At 40.7% G+C, this 13,018-nt stretch overlaps 1 protein-coding gene across 4 annotated transcripts in view; it reads right to left on the minus strand.

The window, feature by feature from the left end:
• The window catches only part of CNKSR2 (connector enhancer of kinase suppressor of Ras 2), a 363,733-nt gene that overhangs the window by 293,623 nt on the left and 57,092 nt on the right, over positions 1 to 13,018 (minus strand). For all 4 annotated transcript variants that reach the window (XM_034755470.1, XM_034755460.1, XM_034755453.1 and 1 more), the window contains exon 2: positions 1,135 to 1,298. In XM_034755470.1, the coding sequence (XP_034611361.1) occupies positions 1,135 to 1,298 (164 nt within the window). The remainder of the gene's footprint in view (positions 1 to 1,134; positions 1,299 to 13,018) is intronic.

Here is a 13,018-nt window from a genome sequence, read left to right on the forward strand (position 1 = left end):
TCTATGCATCCGAAGAAGTGAGGTTTTTACTCACGAAAGCTTATGCCCAAATAAATCTGTTAGTCTTTAAGGTGCCACCAGACTCCTTGTTGTTTTTGTAGATACAGACTAACACGGCTACCCCCTGATAATTGTCAACAGTGGTACAACTGTACAGAATGTTCTTAGGGGGAAGTATGTTCAAAACCCAACCTCTATCTTATTTCTTGTCTTATTGTATTGCCCTCTTCTTTTTAATTTGAGTCCCGTCCCTGCTCCAAACTCCCACCAAAGACATGACAATACGACCTACAGCCTTGTCACATGGAAAAACAACTTTGGCAGATACACAGGACTACAAAGCCCCCTGAAGAGCACTTGAATCTTTCATCTTGGATTTGCTCCACTGGGATTAGGCTTCCCTACAGATGCTTCTGAAGCTCTAAAAGCTAGCTCATATTAAAAACCCCAGTAATTTGGAAAAATCAAGAACATTTTAGTGGAATCACCCACTATCTTCTCATTTTATAATCCCATGCCCAGTAGTAGCACCTATCCCACAGCTGAGAATGCAGACAACCTTCTTAGTGAGTGTTATACCATTCATGTCTGTAACCAGATGTCAGGAAGCGTACAAATTATTTACACATTAGATAATTATTTCAACAGTTAATCCTTTTTACTGTAAAATAAAAGCAGCTATGTTTTAACAAACTGGAATAATCATCCAACATGTAATTTATAATACTCTAAGGGAGTGCATGACAGGGACACTGGAAACTGACTTGATTAATATCAGGACCTTTTGTTTTTAAAGGGCAACCAGAATCCAATTATTGCCCTCTCATACAACAATTTCACATTTCAATTTGAATAGAAACTAGCCTTTGAGAAGGGGAGTTGATCTAGGATGGGCTGATTTTTTCTTAAGGTTGATGTGCAAGCCTCTCAGCCTCAAATCTGTGACATCAGTTTATTAAATTAAAAGCCTCTGTCTAATCAGCAGCGCAGCATGATGGCATGCACTACTTCGTATTTTACAATATATAAGCAATTTGGCATTTAATGTCAAGAAGTTGTAGAACTATTTAGCAATTTCTCAACTAACATATATTTCCTGTTTTTTTCCCCTCCCCTCTTTCCCAGGAAGTTTACCAATGCGCAGAGCAAGTCAACTGCTTCCAAGATAAGCTCCTGGTGGCCAATCCGGGTGACTCCCAGATCCTCCAGTTCTTGGTGAGTAATACGCAGTAGCTGGTCCCCACTAATCTTCTCTCTCTCGAAGTTCTTAATATACTGCTGCAAGCAATCATCAAGACCTACAAGAAGAGAGGGAAAGGGGGGAAAATTAACAACATTCTGGACTTCACAAATAAAAAGTCAAACTAAAATGGACTAAATAAGCAAAAGCCCATGAAGGATAAGCAAAATGTTTAAGCATTAAAAAAAAAAATCAAAGGATCTAATTCTATGCTGCATAGAGAGCAGAGAAGGTGGCTTTATGCCACCTTTGCATGCTCCAGATTATTGGCTGCTCCTAGGGCCAAAACAGCAGCCTTGGTTCCTCCATTTATGGCAGCCCTGAATCCCTGTAGTGCCATGTGTTATGCATGTGAATCTGGCACATCTCCTATGCCAGGTCTTCCAAAGACAGCAGCCTAGGGTCACTTATGGCAAACCTATGCTGCTGGGAATCTTCCCTGGCCAGCTGCAGTGTGTTAATAGCTGCCATATATTAATAGAACAGTGTATGGTGGTTGGAATAGGGGACAGACTCTGTCCCAAAGAGTGAGCAAAACTATGTGGAACATGAGGTTTAAGACTTAATTTGAGTCTAGCTTACTACATATTTTTGCCTGCAGCAAAACCCACCACAGTACTTGACATTTGTTATAGTGGGTTTTTTTGTTTTGTTTTTTTGGACTAGTAGTCTTTGTTGGAGAGGCCCAAAACTGGCAGAATTTATGGGGAAGCTTGTGTAACCCTCACACCTCCTGGGCGTGGTGTTCTGTCTCCTCTAGTGGCACTTAGAGATTAAGGAGTCTGCTCTACAGCCTTAGCTAAGGGCCATGTGGCTTTTAGCTCATGTAGCGGAGACTCATGCATTTATTCATAGATTCATAGATTCATAGATTCGAGGGCTGGAAGGGACCTTGAAAGGTCATTGAGTCCAGTCCCCTGCCCTCATGGCAGGACCAAATACTGTCTAGACCATCCCTGATAGACATTTATCTAACCTACTCTTAAATATCTCCAGATATTTAGCTCCAGAGAACCCAGGTTCAATCCCACCCGACAACCTGGTAGTTATAAGGTGTCCTATAAGTTACTTATCTAGAAATTCACTATGTAAGATTTAATAAAACTCCTAGTTAAGTACATTATATTTAGAGTTACCTGGAGTCATTTAGTAGCATTACTTAACAGAAAGCAATATCCATAAACTAATTTGAAATGAACTACCTTTACTATAGAGACAAGGTGGGTAAGATAATATCTTTTATTGGACCAACTTCCGTTGGTGAGAGAGACAAGCTTTCAAGCCAAACAGAGCTCTTCTTCAGGTCATACACCTCACCCACCTTATCTCTCAAATATCCTGGGAGCAACATGGCTACAACTACTGTGCATATCTTTACTATAGACATTTTAACAAATAAACAAAAAAATCACAAGACGTAATGGGAGTTTCCACCATCCTCATCTTGATATAAAGGAAATAAGCAATCTGCCCTTTAATAATTATTACCTTATTTGGGAACTAAAGATAACACTTTTACTGAATAATCAGAAAAATAAAAATCTAAGTAAGACAGCATGTGAGTGCAAGAACCCATATGTCTGCTGAATAAGAACTTCACAGGAGTCCCAGGTTGTACAGAAAATTCTATGGGGTTTTGTTTTCATTTTATATGATTTTTCTCTCTTGGAGAGCAACTAAAACATCACACACACGGCCATAATCTCTTCATGCATCTTAAATCCTTATACTTCAAACTACAAAAACAAACCATACATAATCATACCATGTAAATAGGAAAATTTTATCTTCCTCTCTGATTTCTAGACAGCAAATCCCATTCACTTTCCACATGAAAGTAGTCTGGGCCTGTTTGAGGTTCTGAGCATAACTAGGTGCAGATACATCTAATTACCTCAGCTCAGAGAGGCTTTCAAGTGGAGTTCTGAATGGTCCTGCCAGGATTCAGTCCTCAAACCTCTATGCCACGATGTGGCCTCCCCCAGCAGCACCACTGGGTCATGGCTGCAGGATCCTATCCCAGCCAAAGCAAGAAGTCTGCATCCCAGCACAAGTACATTTACCTAGAATATGTTCTATATACTCCAGCCTGACAGAGTCTTCTGTGGAGGACATCACATGGCTTATTTGTATTACAGTACACTAGAAGCCCCAACCAAGATTAAGTCCCCATTGTTCTAGACACTGCACAAACACACAGTTCAACTCCGGGCTACCCTACAGTTTAACTCAAATTGCTGATCCAAGTTGCCATGTCTTCACTGCTATTTTTTTGCCCAACTTAGCCAATGCAGGTTAGCTAGCCTGATATAAGAACACGCTTTTCTTCTCCTCCCCCAACAGTGTAAACAAACTCATAGAGGCACCACACCATCAACCTATCATTTTGTGCCCTCAGCACTCCTTTTCCCCTTCTAATTGAGTAGCTGTCCACTTACTGAAAGAGACACATACAGCAACATATTAAGAGAAAAATAAGCATTTTAACAGAAAATGGTGTTCTTACTCATTTTACACTGAATACTCCTTCCACCTTCTAATTCTTGAATTTATAGGCTTGGCTCTTGGAAAGCTAAAAATGTCCCCCTATTCTCTAGTAAGGGAAAAGGCAGTAGTCTGGTGTTCAATAATGAGAGCTGATGTAATAAGTCTCTACCCTCTTATCTCTTGAATCAATACTCAAAAAAGGGGAGAAGGAATTCTGGATTGGTTAAGCTGGAACCACTGAGGACAAATGGTAGATCAAAAACTCTATGCTTTGGTTGCCATCAATAGATAAAAGGGATGATTTAAATGAAGTAGAAACACTCATGATCTGCCATGCCAAAACAATATGGCCTGTCATTTTGGATGTGTTACCACATTAGCCAGTTCATTTGATATTTATTAATTATTATTAATTGTTGTTGTTACTAGTAAAAGGAAAGACAAGAATTGATGCTTTGAGTATCCAAACTTCATTAAAGAAAAAAATGTATAAAAAGTGTAAGATTATAAACCAGGATACACACCCGTGGCACAGTGTGTGTGTGTGTGTGTGTGTGCACGCGCGCATGTTTAAGAGGATCCTGCTTCTTTCACAGAATATAGACGCTATTACCTCCTCCAAAGGTAGAATCCCTATTTCTAGTCCAGAAGTGTCAATTCTATTTGTTCCCATCATTTGAACGGGAGGTCCTCAGTTCACCCAAGTGCTGCCATATCCTTCCAGGACTCTCACTACCAGTTACATTCAGTATAGAGACATGGGGAATAAAGTCCAGCACTGTTATATGATACATACGTAGCAGCACTTTCTCCCTGTCACTTCCCTTGCAAAAAAAAGGCCACCTTACATTCCTACATTCCAATTTGTGCAGGTGCTGCCTCCCTTTGATGTAAACCTTAAAGTACAACTAAAGTTGAGAAAAGGATTGATCTGAGGCCTTGGCTACACTGGCAATTCACAGCGCTGCACTTGCTGCGCTCAGGGGTGTGAAAAAACACACCCCCGAGCTCAGCGAGTGCAGCGCTGTAAAGCGCCAGTGTAATCAGCGCCTGCAGCGCTGCAAGCTACTCCCCTCGGAGAGGTGGAGTACTTGCAGCACTGCGAGAGAGCTCTTGCAGCGCTGGCGGCGCGACTACACTTACGCTTCACAGCGCTGCCGCGGCAGCGCTGTGAATCCGCAAGTGTAGCCAAGGCCTAACTGTATTCAAAGATTACTGACTCACAAAAAGCATTTATTCAGACCCACACATGCACCACTCCCCCAAACATATGAAAATAGTTTTCACTGAATTTTTCTGAATAATCCATATTCACATACTTTACCAGAAAGCTGTTAGAGGCCTTGTTAGGCTTTTGAAATTTGAGAATCGCATTTTCCAAGTTATTTCACATCTGAAATCTCTCATATAATGGCACATGTATTTTTTTGAAAGGAACTAAATACAGTACTTCAAACTGTTGGCAGAACATTTTTTTCCTGACGCTACAACATGAATTATATATGTAAAAAAATGTGTTAAAACAGATTGCAGACATTTGATGTCTTTTCATAGTAGGCCAAAAAAAAAAAAAAAAAAAAAAGGCCAAGAAGTACTTTTGCTATTTCTTCATTTAACGGTTCCCACATTGCTTACGTAGACTGTGTGGGAATAATCAAATGAAACATTGATGTAATCAGAAAAACTAGTTTCATATCACTACCAGCTAATAATACAAATTAAGAATGAGTCATTATAGAGCCATTCAATAAACATATAGTATATGTCAGTTCTAAAGAAAACTGCATTCAAATAGCCTTTTTTTTTTTTTTTTTTTTTTTTTTTTTTCTGTGCTTCTTGTATATTTTTAATTGTCACTCAGGTATAAAAGAGACTTGTGCAGACAGTCTGTAGGGAGAGAGAAATATAGGCAACTGCCTGCCTCACCAAGTTCATAAAACCAAGGAAGAGCAAAGCCATAATTAAAATGTAGGACTACAGGACATTTTGAGAATAGTTTGCCACAATAATGAATGAGCTGCATTTCTTCCTATTATCCCAAATTAGAACATCCTTTCTAAGTCGCTTATTTTTGTCATTCTATTTCTTACTTAAAGAGCAATCGAAAACTAGGGCCAGATTTAGGGGCAAGCGACTGCCTGTGGTGGCTGGGATTGGGGGGCACCAGGCTCAGGGTGCTGTTTTTGTTGTTAGTGGCAAAAGGAAAAATAGAATGTTTGAAGTAAAATGTTTCAGGTATTCCATATGTGGACTCATTATTCATTAACCTCCTAGAATGTTCTAGATCTTTGTAGAATCTCATGGAACCTTCCAGACTTTCTGAGAACTACATTTTCCTTGAACCTCCTAGAATGTTGTCAGCCGTGCCCTTGTGGGTGTATAAGGGGTGCGGTGTCACCAGTCAGTCAGTGAGATACAAGAACAAAGTGAAGTAAGAGCCCAGTTGTGGTACTGTAAACCTTGTTTTATTGTGTAATTGTGAAAGTGTACTTGTGTTTTAAGACTTGAAGAGTGTAAGTAGCAACTAATAAAGGACATATTTAATGAGATGCCAGAGATATCTGTCGAACCCCTATCTACGCAACAAGAAATACTGTTACTTCTTTCGCCATACTTAACAGAATGTTTGATGACTTTCTAGGACTGCGGAACATAGACTTTTGCTCTCCCTAATACTGTCTGTTTTCTCCCGTAGAAAATAAAAGATGCTGAGAAGCTGCCTTGATTTCATTGTGGCCTACAGAGACAACCAATTTGAAGATGCCATCACTACTGCCAAAGAAATGAGAGAAAACATAGGAGTCTGTCTTCAAGAAAACTTGTATTCATTGGAAGAAGAGACAGTTTGGTTCCAAAAGCAGAGATGAGATGATGGGAAGCTCAGAAGAAAAATTCAAGAGGGTGTTTTTTTTGCTCGCTTACTGACACTGCCTGAGCAGCAAAGAAAGGTTTGGATATATGAAGCACCACAATAAGATCTGGGCAGTTTTTTATGACCTTAGTAAGCTGCTGACAGACAGGAAAACACTCTTGAGCAACTGTACGGACCTTCATCGGACTCTGACACATGAGGAACATTCAGACATCATCAATGATAAAGATCTCTCTGTCGCATTGGACAATGTCCGTCACATTTTGCAACACGGGAAGCACTCACAACTCCAAGTTCTCCAATTCATTCATGATGCAGAGTTAAAGGACATTTTTCCTAATGTGTGGATAGCTTTGAAGATTCTGCTCATGCTGCCCGTCACAGTTGTGAATGGTGAGCGCAGCTTTTCAAAGCTCAGGCTCATTAAAACATACATTCAATCGATGATGGCCAACAAGAGACTGACATTGCTTGCTGTTTTATCGTTTGAAAATGCCATTGGTCAGTCTTTGTATCTCTCTGAAGCTGTGCTTCAGTTTGTGTGAGTAAGGGTGAGAAAAGCGACCTTTTGAACTAAAGGATTATGGTTAACATTCTAAGGCTGTCACCTACTGTAACACTATTTAATGTTGGCCCACCCAATGTTGGTACACAGTTCAATTGCTTGATATTAGTACATTTCAGTTATTTTTAAAATTATGAAAACTTCTATAAACTTAGAGGAAACCATTTTTTTATTTGCTTATATACGGTGTGAATAAATTCAGATTTACAGATCCTAGCATGCAAATTTATCATCTTATATGACAGGATTAAATCATGCATCAAAGTCATGAAATGAGCTAAAAATGCAATAAAAATAAGATATTCAAAAGGTTAACAAATCGGGGCGGGGAGGGACGGGGACGCAAAGCTTTTCAGTTTTGGGTCACTTCAGTTGGTATTCCAGTGGCCCTTTTAACAGAACCTGGGCATTGCCTGCATTCTCCACCATGTGTAGAGGGGTTTGTTGTCTGATACCAGCAATACCACCCAGCGATGAGAGTCCATGACCCCCATGTCGCCCAGCAGCAAGAGTCTGTGGCCAGGGATAGGGGAACTTGAGCCCTCCATGCTTCACTGGGTTCCAACCCAGGCCCCACTAAATAGTAGTTCACATTGTGTGGCCTAAGGGTAATACCTTTTATTGGATTAACTTCTGTTGGTGAGAGAGACAAGCTTTCAAGCCACACAGAGCTCTTCTTCAAGTCTCTGTGTGGCTCAAAATGGTCCAATGAAAGGTATTGTCCCTCACCCACTTGCTTTCTCTAATATCCTGGGACCACCATGGCTACAACTACACTCCATACAGAGTTAAGGTTGTCAGCACAATCTTTGGATCCATTGTGCATCTGTGTTATGGCTGTATGAAGTTTTTTCCTACCAGAGGAAACAGCATGCACATAGTAGCAACCTAATTTAGCAAAGTACCACAAATGAACAAGGAGACAAAGTAGTAGGAATTAATGTTTTTATTTTTCCATTTTGTTCTATTCTTTATCAGGAGAAGGGGTGCGATATCCTATAGAAGTTGAAAGGAACAGTAGAGAAAGTATGGGGATCTTCACATTAGACTGGATCTAGGAAGCAAAGAAGTGTGATTGGGGCAATATGAAGGGTTTCAGTAGAAAGATGGGATGAAATAGGCATCCCCCGCTTCTCTGATATAACACTCCTAAGCTAAATTCATGTCCTGTCCTGCCAACGTGATTAAAATTTCTTCTGTTTTCATGCCTGCAGAGTTTGCTCTTGACATACTTGAAAATTCACACTCCTCTGGGTGCTATTTGTTTCAATATACCCACCTGCCAACTCAGAAAGATAGTTTCGACATTGCCAAAAGTTCACAGCTAAATCCATTTTCTTTTTTTGTAAGGAAAACTTAAAATGTGGAGAATACTGCTAAATGCAGTGAGAAGACCCAAATTTTGCAATTCCGTCCATATTTCTATGAAAACCAAGGATCAATGTCCCTGATTATTATTATTCTCAATGTAAGAGATTATCATTGTTTTATTTAGGACTATTTTATTGGATTATAAATGATATATTGTTCAACATACAGCTGTGGCCTTTGCACACCAAAAATGCTGAAGCATGCTGAAGGTTTGTGTAGTTGTCAATGGGAATAGAAATGTCTTGGAGGTAAAGGGGAGAGGGAGGAAGAAGCCTGCCAAACAACCCAAAGCAGCAAAAGTCGGGAATCCTTTGAACGAAGCCAACTTTAATACCATCTCTCATTTGGGGAATGCAGGCATTTACTCAAAATAGTGTGCTCTGACTGGCTGCAAAGGGGGAGGAGGATGGTAGGCATTCATCATGGTATTTGATACTTTAATTTGAAAGATCTTCTTTGGCTGGTGTTGGAATGGTTTAAAGCCTCAGCACAATTTGAGAGTTTAGTTATGAACTAGAGATAGACCAGAAACTACATGAAACATCTGCATACACCTCAATTTTGAGGAAATTTAGATCTGGATCCAAATTTGCAAGCTAAGCCCATCATTACTAAGAAAAAAATGTTTTTTTTTTAAATAAATATAGTTTAGTTGTTACATTATATATAAAAAAAAATCCTCCAGTAAGGTGTCCAAGCATTATCAAACATGCTTAGCACAAAGTGAAAATATCTACAGATAGTTTATCACAGTGAAGCTTCCATCATGCCCTTAAAACTTTCCTTTATAAAATTAATGTTTTCATAAAGAATGATATTGAACTTGGCACATTAGCAAGTGAATTTGCATTTACAGCCTAGACCAGAGGTGGGCGAACTATGGCCCGCGGGCCACATCCAGTCCGCGGGACCGTCCTGCCCAGCCCCTGAGCTCCCGGATGGGGAGGCTAGCCCCCGGCCCCTCTCCTGCTGTTCCCCCTCCCCCTCAGCCTCAGCTCACATGCCGCCAGCGCGGCGACATGGCTGGCTCCAGCTGGGCGGCACGGCTCAGGGGCAGATTTAACAGTGAACACAGGGTGTCCTGGCATGGGACCTCCCCCCAACAACAGGGAGCCCCAGGGCCGGGCACTCAGGCAGCTCAGCACCGGCACATCTCCTTCGGGGGGGAGGGGCTGCACTACAGGGGCAGGGGAGCAGGCGGGAGGTGCGGGTTGCAGGAGCACGGGGAACGTGACTGGAGGACTCAGGAGGAGCACCGGGTGGCCACGCAGCTGGCTGGAGAGAAGCGGCGCTTTGAAGGGGAAACCGCCGCTTTTCTCCGGCTGCGCGGCTGCCCCTGCTCCTCCTGAGTCCTCTGCCCATGTTCGCAGGGCCACATTCCCAAAAAAAAAACAAAAAACAACCAATAAGAGGTTTGACACCTCAGGTGAAGATTATATTTAATAATACATTATTTAAGGTTTGTATGCAGAGGCCCCATTCCACATCAGGGTCCCAGGGTGCTAAGTGCTGTACAAACACAAACATGGTCCTGGCCAAGGATGCGTAAAAAATAATTTAAAAAGCTAACTTCTGACTGCTAGAAGCTGAGACTGGACGACAAGGGATGGATCATTTGATAATTGCCCTGTTTTGTTCATTTCCTCTGAGGCATCTGGCACTGGCCGCAGTTGGAAGACAGGATACTGGGCTGGATGGACCATTGACCATACTGAGTCAGACCATTCTTATGTTCTTATTAATACATATTAGAATTTTTAATTATTATTTATCTAATATGATTTCTATCATTTACGCATTGTCTTTGCAATTCACTCAGCTATGATAATGAAAACCTACTAGTCAACCAGCACTTTTCCTTCTAGTCTGTTTTACTTCCTGGTTTTAATGCACTAGCATGCTGGTTCTCTCCCTGCCTCCCTCACTTTATTCTGCAGATCACTTTACAAAACAGAAACCTTCTTTCTGGTCAACCCATCTTCCAGTTCTGAACCAATTCAACATAGCATTTTCTGTCGGTTCTGATTGCCCTGGAGACTGGAGGAAAGAACAATGTAGAAAACTGGTTGTTTGACAGTTGTAATTTGAGATCTACTGCATTAAAACAATGCTGAAATATGGGGGGGGGGGGGCGGTAGGGATAACTCAGTGGTTTGAGCATTGGCCTGCTAAACCCAGGGTTGTAAGTTCAATCCTTGAGGGGGCCACTTAGGGATCTGGGGCAAAATCAGTACTTGGTCCTGCTAGTGAAGGCAGGGGGCTGGACTCGATGACCTTTCAAGGTCCCTTCCAGTTCTAGGAGATGGGATATCTATCATTAATTATTTTATTTTTATCATTATTAGAGGAATGATGTCTAAATTCTAACAGGTTTGGGTATTTTAAGTTCTTAATACTTTTCTGTTAATATCAGGATTTGTAAAACCTTTTGTGCAAAACCTAAATGATGGATCTGGAAACTACATGATGATATCTTTTTATACTATATAACTAGAACTTTTCACATCTTATAAATATACATTAATTTTTATACAAGTATTAAAGATTCATAATTTGTATTTGTTACCTTTAAAACATCTATATGTATTTGGTCAAGCTCATCTCATTATCTGTGTATTTATTTTGTTCAAATTCCAAAAATGGTAGCCATATATTTTAAAATATACTTGATCCTGACATAAGGCAGTCTGTCATTTTTTCCATTGAACAGATTTCCCATACTTCCTTTTCCTCTGTGTATCTAATGTTGTAGATCTGTAGTCCCCCCCCAAAAAAATGTACTATCATGCATCTGGCTGCAAGTAATAATTGTGCTATAAATAGGTCATTTGTAAAATATAAAGCATCCTTTTAAAAAAAGAGATACTGTATATAAAGTACTTGAAGATTTCTTAACTGTGTTTCCTTCCAGCTTCAAGTCTGCCTTTTCACTAGTGGGAGGCAACTGGATAACATAAGAACATAAGAAAGGCCGTACCGGGTCAGACCAAAGGTCCATCTAGCCCAGTATCCTGTCTACCGACAGTGGCCAATGCCAGGTGTCCCAGAGGGAGTGAACCTAACAGGCAATGATCAAGTGATCTCTCTCCTGCCATCCATCTCCACCCTCTGACAAACAGAGGCTAGGGACACCATTCCTTACCCATCCTGGCTAATAGCCATTAATGGACTTACATGGATAAACATTTATTAAAAGTATAATCTATAGATAAATAGTAAAGAGATAGTAACTGTGACGTTGTGCAGTCTATATGGTTTTATAAAAACATGATATGTGAATATAATGTAACTGGGATAGTTTTATAAAGATTTGATAATAAGTGAATATAATGCAACTGGGATATGCTTCGTGCAAAAGGTCGCTTGTAAGGTATCATTACAAAGCTCATAATCTACTGAGTGTGATCATCCTATTTGTAGAAATGTACCACTCTTGTATCTAAAACTAGAAATATAAAACATAACTCTGAGGGCCTATTGTAATTATGTAAAGTGTGGGCCACTAATGATGGTTTGGAATCTTGATGACTCCCATTAACCAGGACCATTGTCTGCAGATGGCTGTGTTTACCTGTTAGTCTTCCTGTATATGTGTGTGCTGGCAAGTGGGCAATGAAGTCTTGCAGTGACATGTGATCATGTCACCTGAACTGGAATCCATCTTTAACCTGGTGCTTTTCCAGTGAGGGGAGGGTGGAAACCCTGAGGGACAAAGGGTTCCCGCCTTATGCAAAAGATATATAAAGGGGTAGAAGAGAACAAAGGGGGAGAGGAGCCATCATGAAGAATCCCCTAGCTATCACCTGAGCTGGAACAAGAGCTGTACCAGGGGAAAGAATTGTGCCCAGGCCTGGAAGGTGTCCTGTCTGAGAAAAACTTACTGAAGCATCTTTGAGGGTGAGATTATCTGTATTTAGCTTGATTAGACATAGATTTGTGCATTTTATTTTATTTTACTTGGTAACTTACTTTGTTCTGTCTGTTGCTACTTGGAACCACTTAAATCCTATTTTCTGTATTTAATAAAATCACTTTTTATTTAGTAATTTACTCAGAGTATGTATTAATACCTGGGGGAGCAAACAACTGTGCATATCTCTCTATTAGTGTTATAGAGGGCGAACAATTTATGAGTTTGCCCTGCATAAGCTTTATGCAGGGTAAAACGGATTTATCTGGGTTTAGACCCCATTGGGAGTTGGGCATCTGAGTGCTAAAGACAAGCAAACTTCTGTGAGCCGTTTTCAGGTAAACTTGCAGCTTCAGGGCAAGTGATTCAGACCCTAGGTCTGTGTTGTAGCAGATGGGAGAGTCTGGCTCAGCAAGACAGGGTGCTGGAGTCCTGAACTGGCAGGGAAAACAGGAGCAGAGGTAGTCTTTGCACATCAGGTGGCAGCTCCCAAGGGGATTTCTGTGATCCAACCCGTCACAGTAACTAGGGTTACCATATTTCAGCAAGCAAAAAAGAGGACGGGAGGAGCCC

Source organism: Trachemys scripta, chromosome 1, assembly GCF_013100865.1.
Source record: "Trachemys scripta elegans isolate TJP31775 chromosome 1, CAS_Tse_1.0, whole genome shotgun sequence".
Taxonomy (NCBI): domain Eukaryota; kingdom Metazoa; phylum Chordata; order Testudines; family Emydidae; genus Trachemys; species Trachemys scripta.